The 10,099-nt window shown below is 37.5% G+C and overlaps 1 protein-coding gene across 1 annotated transcript; it reads right to left on the bottom strand.

The window, feature by feature from the left end:
• Positions 1-329: 329 nt before the first annotated feature.
• LOC130933491 (uncharacterized) lies at positions 330-5,450 on the bottom strand. The gene has a single exon (XM_057863126.1). It carries the CDS (start codon positions 5,448-5,450, stop codon positions 330-332), a length of 5,121 nt encoding a protein of 1,706 aa, XP_057719109.1.
• Positions 5,451-10,099: the final 4,649 nt, after the last annotated feature.

Raw genomic sequence — 10,099 nt, 5'->3', positions numbered from 1 at the left:
TTTAGCTTTTGGGATTTTCTGAAGCGTTATTGTGAATTGATGCTTTTTCTCTTGTTGGAAAGCATTTGTATGACTCGATTGAGATTATTATTCTCGTTTGAATGTACTGCCGAGTAGTGGCAAGTTGCACATATATAGTTGAGCATTGTTATTGAATTGACAATGATTTGGGATAGAAACCACATACTTTTATGGGTGATGCGGATAGTAAAATTGTAATTGTTTGAATACAAACTCTCAGGTAGGCTGGCCTCGTTAAAACCTCTCCAAGCAAAACCCTTTGGGAAAAAACTTGGTAGTAGGAAAAAGAGTACCAACCTGTCCCTGATTTAACTGTAAAATTTCTTTAGGGATGAAGCATTCCAACTATTCGGTAATACACGTCCATTAATTAATTCGAGTATGTATGCTCCGTTGCCGAGTACTTCTGATATTCGGTATGGGCCGTCCCAGTTGGCGGCGAGCTTCCCGTGTGAAGGTGGTTTCCGAGCAGTTTCGGTTTTGCGGAGGACTAGGTCCCCTTTGACGAATTCTCTTTTTTTGACCGACTTGTTGTAATGTCGTGCGATTGCTTGCTGTGTTGCTCGTTGTCTTAAGGCGGTGATTTCTCTGATTTCTTCGATGATGTCAAGTTCGGCTCTCCGAGCTTCGTCGTGGTTGCTTGTGTGAGTTCTAATGGATTCTTGGGAGATCTCCAGAGGAATCATTGCTTCTGATCCGTATACCAGTCTGAAAGGGGTTTCTTTTGTAGATGTTTGAGGAGTGGTGTTGTATCCCCAGAGGACTTCAGGTATTAGCTCGGCCCAAAGTCCCTTTGTGTCATCAAGCTTTTTCTTTAGGGCATGAATGATGACTTTGTTTGCAGCCTCGGCTAAGCCATTTGTTTGAGGATGTTCAACGGATGCGAAATGTTGCTTTATTTTGAGGTCCTGCAAAAAAGCTTGAAATTTCTGATCGGAAAACTGGCGACCGTTGTCAGTTGTGATGTGTTGAGGTATGCCGAAACGACAAATAATATTTTTCCAGACGAATGAAATCATTTGTTTTGATGTTATTTTTGCTAAAGGTTGGGCTTCCACCCATTTGGAGAAATAATCAATTCCTACAATTAGAAATCTTACCTGGCCCGGCGCCGTTGGGAATGGCCCGAGTATATCTAAACCCCATTGATTAAATGGCCAGCTGATGTCGGATTGATGTAATTCCTCAGCTGGTATGTGTATTAAGGGTGCATGCCGTTGGCAGTTGTTACATGACCTGATCTTTTCTTGGCTATCCTGTTTCAAAGTTGGCCAGAAGAATCCGGCTCTTAGGATCTTGGATGTTAGACTCCGAGCTCCCGTATGGGTGCCGCAGATTCCTTCGTGTGCTTCTGCTAAAGCTATGTCGGCTTCTGTGTTGTTGAGACATTTGAGCAGAGGCCGAGTGTAACCTCGTCGGTACAATGCCCCGTTGAGTAGTGTGAAGAAAGATGCTTGTCGTCGGAATCTTTTATTGCTCTCAATCCCCTCTGGTATTGTACCTGTTTGTAAATATTGTATGAAGTCGTTCCTCCAATCTGCTATATGTGATACACTCAACACATTTGTCAGAGTCACAGTGGGTGATGTTATCGTAAATTGTTGCAATGTTGATAGCTCGGACTGTGTGCTTCCAAGTTTAGATAAGATATCTGCTCTTTGGTTTTGTTCACGTGGTATGTGTTCTAATTCAAACTTAGAAAATTTTTTTGTTAACTTTTTTACTAACGACAAGTATTTAGAGAGTAGAGGGTCTTTAACTTGAAAAAGGTTGTTTACCTGCTGGACGACTAGCATTGAATCACAGTATACCTTTATTGCTGAGATTTGTAGATCTAAACAGAGTCGGATTCCGGCGAGCAATGCCTTATACTCTGATTGGTTGTTGCTTGCTTTGAAACCAAAGTGTATTGAGTGTTCTAATATAAGCCCATCGTCGGCCTCCAGGCGAATTCCTGCACCGCATCCACCGTTGTTTGAAGAACCGTCGACATATAAGATCCAGTGTTTCGCATGGTCGTCTTCGGACGGGATTGTGAGCTCGGCGATGAAATCCGCCAGGAATTGTGACTTGATCGGTCCTCGGGAATGATATCTGATGTCAAATTCGGATAGTTCGACTGCCCATTTTATTAGTCTGCCTGCAAGCTCTGGCTTGTGTAACACCTGTCTTAATGGGTGATCGGTTCGGACGTGGACAACGTGACTTTGGAAATAAGGTCGGAGGCGCCGTGCCGAGAATACTAGTGCTAGGGCGAGCTTTTCAATCCTTGGATAGTTGAGCTCGGCATGTTGTAGTGTCTTACTGACGAAGTATACCGGGTGCTGAACATTGTTTCTTTCGGTCACAAGGGCTGAGCTTACCGCCCAATCAGTAACTGATAGATATAAAAATAAATCTTCCCCTTGTAGGGGTTTTTGTAAAACTGGCGGTTGTGAGAGTGTTGTTTTTAATTTTGAAAATGCTCTCTCACAATCGTCGTTCCACTCAAATTTGTTTTTCTTTTTAATTGTTTGGAAAAAAGGAATGGAAATTGAGGCAAGGCAAGGAACAAATCTGGAAAGTGCTGCGAGTCGTCCTGTTAGGCGCTGAACTTCTTTTACCGTTTTGGGGCTGGCCATTTCCAGCACTGCTCGGCATTTGTCTGGATTCGCCTCTATTCCTCTGCGGGTTAATAAAAAACCCAGAAACTTACCCCCTTGGACGGCGAATGCACATTTCTCGGGGTTGAGCCGCATGTTGTATTTGCGGATCTGGCCGAAAATCTCTGTTAGGTCATTGATGTGGTTGTCTCCGACCTTTGTTTTGGCCACCATATCATCGACATAGACTTCGATGTTCCTGCCGATTTGTTTAGCAAACATCCTATCCATGAGGCGTTGATAAGTTGCACCTGCGTTCTTTAATCCAAATGGCATAACTTTATAACAATAGTTACCCAAATCAGTGATAAAAGCTATTTTATTTTGATCAGAAGAGTGCATCATTATCTGATTATATCCGGAATAAGCATCCATAAAACTTAAAGTGGCGTAGCCTGATGCATTGTCCACTAAAGAGTCTATGGATGGCAAAGGATAAGAATCCTTTGGGCATGCTTTGTTTAGATCAGTAAAGTCGACGCACATGCGCCACTTACCGTTTTGTTTTCTTACCATTACCACATTTGCTAACCAAGTGGTGAATCGGATCTCTTTGATAAATTCGGCGTCAATGAGCTTTTGTGTCTCTTCTAATGATGCTTTCTTTTTTTCCTCGCCGAGTTGACGTTTCTTCTGTTGCACTGGTCGGATGGACGAATTCGTCGCCAACCTGTGACTGATGATGTATGGATCTATGCCGGGCATGTCTGATGGTGTCCATGCAAAAAGGTCGGCGTGTTCTTGTAGGAAAGTTGTTATGGCCTGCAACTCAGACGCATCTAGTGAGTTACCAACATACGTAAATTTATTAGGGTCGTTGTTGAAGTACACTTTTTGTAAGTCGTCAGAGGGTTTTGGGCGGTCGGAGAAATCTGCTCTTGGATCCAGCTCGGCTAGTGTGTGTTCTGTTGAGTTGAGGCCGACGTTGTTGACTTGTTGGGTTGGGCGACTTTGCAATTTCATGCTGATGTTGTAGCATTGTCGTGCTTCTTTATGGTCGCCGTGGATTGTGACAATCTGGTGATCCTGCAATGGGAACTTCACACAGAGATGAACAGTGGATACAATAGCGCCGAACTTATTTAAAAAAGGACGGCCGAGAATAATGTTATATGGACTGAAACAATCAACAACTAAATATTGAATATCATTAGATTTGGAAAGAGGTTGCTTACCCAGTGTGGTTTGTAACCACACTGACCCGAGTATCGGAACTCGTTCTCCTGAGAATCCGACTAAATCTCCTCCTGTTGACTGCAGCATGTTGTCGCTCAGCTTCATCTTTTGGAAGGTGGAGTAAAATAAAACATCGGCACTGCTTCCCGGATCTAAGAGAACTTTCTTTACTAGGAGATCTCCTAACTGCAGGGCGATTACTACAGGGTCGTCCAAGTTTTGTACATTGGAGTTAAAGTCGGCATGCGTAAAAGTGACTTCCGGTTGTGCATTAGTGATGGTTACGTCTCGTTCTGGTCTGTCTACCGAGCATATTGCCCTGTATGATCTTTTTCTTGCCGAATTGGAGTAGCCTCCACTTGCGTATCCCCCTGAAATACAATTGATTATACCTCGCGGTCTTTCGTATTGGCCTGAAGGCGCTTTTTCTTTTCCGCGGTGTTGTTCAGGGACATCATTTGCTGTTGAACTCGAGCCGCGCTTCTGGATGTGACTACCTATGTATTTGTCGAGGTGTCCCTGTCGGGCTAATTTCTCCAAAAGGTCCTTGGCGACCACGCAATCATCGGTATTGTGGCCATGCTTCTGGTGGAAAGTGCAGTACTTCGATTTGTCGATATTCCTTGTATCTTGGTATGTGCCTGCCTTTCTTGGTGGTTTGATTAGTTTGGAATTTAGGATTTCCTTGATTATGTCTTCCCTCTTGGTGTTAAACTGCGTGTAAGAATCAAATCGAGGTGTTAGTTTAAAACTTTTCTTACTGGACGAGCTCTTTTCTTCTTCGCGGAAGTGTGGCTTGTCAGACTTCCGAGCTTGTCTGAGCTCCTCAATGTCAATTTGTCCTTTGGCCTTTTCTCTAAACTCTGCTAAAGTCTTTGGTTTTGCTACTGCGATTGTCTCCTGGAACTTCCCGGGTCGGAGGCCGCTTTTAATTGCATGCAGATGGACCTCGGGATGGAGATCTGGGATACTGATTGCGACTTTGGTGAAGCGAGTCATATAGTCTTTCAAGCTTTCGTTTGGTCCTTGCTTGATAGTGTTCAGGTAGTCGGAGTCGTGCAGGTATATGGCAGATCCGGCAAAATGCTCTTCGAATAGCTTCGCCAACTGATGAAAGCGCGAAATGGAACCTGCAGGCAAAGCACACAACCAATCAAGTGCAGGGCCGTCTAAATAATTCGGAAAACATCGACATAAAACTGTATCTGATGCACCATTGATGATCATTATTGATCGGAATTTCTTTATAAAATTTTTTGGGTCTCCGAGTCCGTCATAAGGCGTGAGGGTCAGCGGCAGAGTGAACCTCTTCGGTAGTTCGAAGTTCATAACTTCTTCTGTAAAGGGGCCCACAGCGTCCTCGGACTCTTCTTTCTCGTCATGTGGCTGTCGTTCTTCATTCCGAGCGGTTTCCGACACATGGGACGGTTGGGACTGATGCTCCCCGTTCTCTTCTTGATGAGTGTTGCCATGTTCGATCCGAACATGATTCAGTTCAGCAATCTGTGCAGCCATTATCTGGTTCTCGTCAGCCATTCGTTGATTGGCTTGTTGCAGCTCGGCTACCATCCGCATGAGTTCGGACAGTGAAGGAGGCGGTACGTCTGCCATAGGTGTAGGTAGAAGCGAAAGGGCCAAAATAAAAATGTAATATCTTCGGCCCCACGGTGGGCGCCAATTGATCTTGCCTGGAAAAAAGAGTCGGCTTCTACTCCTCGGGGTCCACCGATCTATGGATTGAAATACCGAACGCCGAGCTTCTTGCTGTCAAAGCCTTGCGAGAGTATCAGCGAAGAAAAAGGGGGGGAGTGTACCTGCAAAGGCACTCCGATGCTTAAGTCAGTATTCAGAAATCAATATTTACCTCTTCGAGATGCCTTTTCCCTCCTATTTAAGGAGGGTCCTTCTTGTTCGGCAATAAATTGTTGGTTTCTCGTTGTGCCATTTCGAAACGTCGGTTACGGAAATGCGTACGTTACCGAGTTATAGCTCATCAATTCCGAATAATAACGGCTGATGGCGAGTTATGATATTTGCCGATTAACGGTTAGGAAACCGAGGTATACGGTATGTGTTAATGATGACCATATCAAAATATATATGAAATAATAATTGTATTGTATATATATTATGACCGTTGCATATTATATATAAATGAATCTAGATTTTTATTATTTTTTTGAATCTTAATATTTTTAAAAGTGAATTACTTTTGAATTTATAAATTTTAATAATATCTTTGTAAAAAAAAATAATTATATTAATTTTAATTATTTTAATTAATTAATTAAGTAGAGTCATAAAAAAGATTAAAGTTAGTTCTTTTTAATAAAGTAGAAAAAGATTTTTTGAGTTTCTATTTACTTATTATGACGTAAAAGTTGATGTGGAGTTATTTTTTATGACAAGTAGACCATAAATAGAAATTGAGATGAATTCTTTACTTAAGATGGTCTAACTCTAATGAGTATTGATATGATAAATTTTAGTAGAGCACCGACAAACTCTAATAAAAAATTATTCAAAATTATTATGAAAAAATAAATTTGCGATTAAAAATGAAAATAACAAAAATTAATCAGAGAATATATAAGGGATAAGAAAACGGAAAAATGAGATGAGTTCTTATTAAAAATCAATGCAAATAAATAATAACGTCTTTGAAAATCGCTAATCACATAATAGCAAAAGTTAATATAAAACAAAATCAACACGAATATAATTTGGTAGAAATGGATCGGAGATCGAAAGAAGACAAAAATCAAAGTGATTACAAATTAAAATTGAACATACTTGAAGTAAATAAATAAAAAAAAAAAAAGAAATCGGAAGCGAGAAAATTCTGGTTTCATATAATAAACAATACTAAGACAATATCTTTTAATCAAATTGATTCGTAGTCCAAAAAGCATATATAGTAAATTTTGTTCATTTCAGTATACAAAACACTTATGCTTTCGTATTTTTAAAATTTTAGAGTAATGTTTATGTGAAATTTGACTTTCAAAACTAAATATTATATAATACAATTAATATAGCACATATTTAAAAGAAAGATAATAACTAAAAGATATTGATAAGTTTAAATTAAAGCAAATAATTAAAAATATAAATATAGCACATAGTTAAATTATATACTAAATGTTATTAACCAATTTAGATTTGGTCTAGTGATTAACTCACTAATATGGTTAAACAGGTGTTGAGAGTTTAAATATCGCTAGCAATCTATTCGCCCATGACAAATCTTTAAATTAAGTTTCGATTTATAATTAATTAATTCTTGATATATCGAACTATGAAATACTATGTAAAACAAAAAAAAATATACTATTAATGTGATATATAACATTTGTAGCATTTTAACTTTATTTTTGTTATTAATTATCAAATAAAAAACACACACATGTATATATATAGTTTTTTAAAATAATTAATTGAAAAATAATTAGCCATAATTATTGTAATTGATTACATTTAATGAAATAGGTTAAATAAACAAGAAGCATTGTCAAAAAATGTCACATCAATTATCCTATTCATTAAAAAAACTCAATTTTAATTATATATAATAAAATATAATAGAATAATAGATATAATAGATAGATAAATAAATTATGAATTAATTAGCATTTATGAATACGCATTCAATCTTAGATACATAGTAAAATAATCTTTTATTATTAAATGTGATGTAAAATTTTATAGAAAAAATTGAGTTAATTCAATATCTAAACTAAAGTTTATTACAAAAATTATTTAATTTTTTTAAGTTTCATAAGCTATAAGTAAAACAACACTCTGAGGCTTACAAATCTAAGGTGGTGATTATGGATTGTTGTTATTGGCGTGTTGGAAGTTTGAATCTCATCTTGTGCTAATTTATTGGTTAGTAACAAATTTTTAAATGGAATTTAGTATGACAATAGATTAATTCTTGATCTATTGGGTTAAAAGATATTGTCGAAAACAAAAAATATAACTATCCACCTAAACCATTTCTTCCTTTATTTTTTTATTTTTTTTTACAAATTTAAATGGATCCGATAATGAAATTGATTTGTGATAATCTCCTCCATATCGAATAAATTAATTTCTTTTGTTAAAACAAAAACAAGATCTCCTTATGTTTTATTTTAAACAAATGTACTTTCAATATTAAATATTTTTCTTCTATGGATATATGTCTTTTTCTTTTTTCTTTCATTTATTTGAAGGGAACTTCAATTTAAGTGAATGTAGATAGTGCAAAGCGACTACACTATATTGATGTTGAATGCAGTGCTTAATGAATAGAATGACAAAAACTCGTTCACGAAGATTTTGATATGACATGGAGGAGATCCTCCACCACCCACACAAATATGAACAGCCACCACAATTTTTATTTTTATTTATATATGTATCTTATTCTGTAATTGACATTGTAGGCATCACTGTTACAGCAAATTCCATAAACGAAAGGACGTGGTTTCCCTAATTTTTCCGCTTCCAAAACTGGTCATACAAAGAATCTCAATATTTTGAAACGAAATATAAAATTTTTGCTTGTCAGATGAATTGAAAAGCCGCTAATTATAGACATTGCATTTTGCATCACAAACTCACACATACTCTTCACTCAAACACCCAATATTTTAAAGCATTCTTATCTATTGTTTGGCATTGTCAAGGTTCGAATTCCAAATTTCCAATACAACATATTAAGAGATATATTAATATGTTATATTAAGTTCTTAACTAATTAAGCGTCAGGGGCAAACGAAATATAGAGGTAAGCAAATCGTTTTGTTAAGCTAACACTCTTTTTCTTTTTTTGTTTGGCTATGGGCTCCTCTAGTGAGGAATACTTGGACTTTTATTTTGTTTTCATTGTCGACTCGTTTATGGAATTTATAACGCTTTGGACAATCACAATGAATTTTTTAAGTTGACTGGGCCTTGACCAAAACCTTCGAAGAACATGCCTCAAATAATTTAATACTTACGCACCAATTAGACCGACAAAAACTTGGATCCAAAAACTAAACCATTTGAAGGAAGGGGGCAATAGAAATCTCAAGTTGAAATTACCCAAAAAAAAAAAAAAGAAATCCCAAGTTGATCTAGTGGCTAGCTCACTAGTCCGCTTAAAGAAGTATCGAGAGTTCGAATTCCGCCTTGTACATGCAGTAACCTATTAGCTAGCGGCAAACCCTTAAATAAAACTCTGATATGCGATGGATTAGTTCTTGGTCTGCTGGACTGAGGAATAATGTGAAAAACAAAAAAAAAATCTCAAATTTTCTTTATAAATCTTGCATAGATTTTTGTTTAGTCTTCTCTAATTAGGAGTGGCAACATTTACTTCAGGTTGGTCGAGTAAGATATGTAACGTTATGTAAAAACATGTTTAAAGTGAGTGTTAAACTAATGACTTCTATTTTGGTGTAAAAGATTTTTAGCCACTGAGTCAAGGTTATCATTTGATAATTTAATACTTTTATTTATATAAAAACCAATTTATTTAGTGATATATAAATACCCACTTATACCACAACCCTAATCTCTTCACTCTCATCGCCCTTACACTATAGGAAACACGCTGAATATCATCGAATTTATCCTCATCCTGACATTGACAGTATATACGTCGCCAAAAACTAATTACCGGCGAATTTTTTTCATCCGGCGCTAATTACTAGCAGATTTTTTGTCGGTATTTTTAATGGATTTGTTGAGACTGGGTTGATAATTACCGTCCGACGGTAACTTTGGTGCCATTTCACGTGTTTAGGCACCAAGTTATCGTCGGATTTATCCGACGGTAAATCCTACGGTAATATTTTAATTTTTTATTTTTTAGGCACAGTTAAACTACAATTAGTAGTCAAATTAAAACTCTTGTTAACAAAATTGTTACAATAAATCTAAAATTAGTAGAAATCAACAAATTATTTTATTAAAAATAAAGGGTCTGAATACAATAAAATGTCACAGAAGTATAGTACAATGAAGTAGACAAACAAAAAATAAAATCCTAACCCATACAGATCCCGGTAATAGTCGTCATCGTCGTGGTCCCCCTGCTGAGGTGGCGAAGTAGGTGCTGACGTCAGTGCCCCACCAGCAGCATTGCCGTTGGAACCAACAATGACACTGCTTCTAGGGCTGCTGACTCTAGTGCGCATCTGCCGGCTGTACGCCTCCATCTGCTCTCGCAACCAATCGAGCTACTGTAACTTCCCATCAGGTTCGAGCTAATGGCAACGACTCCTCCC

Source organism: Arachis stenosperma, chromosome 6 (genome assembly GCF_014773155.1).
Source record: "Arachis stenosperma cultivar V10309 chromosome 6, arast.V10309.gnm1.PFL2, whole genome shotgun sequence".
In the NCBI taxonomy this organism is placed as follows: Eukaryota; Viridiplantae; Streptophyta; class Magnoliopsida; order Fabales; family Fabaceae; genus Arachis; species Arachis stenosperma.
Note: the sequence above shows the minus strand (reverse complement) of the source record. Positions and strands in the feature narration are given on the sequence as shown.

Bases quoted from the DNA above. Each gene is read 5' to 3' on its own strand.
- LOC130933491 (XM_057863126.1), bottom strand. From the start codon at position 5,450: ATGGCAGACGTACCGCCTCCTTCACTGTCCGAACTCATGCGGATGGTA.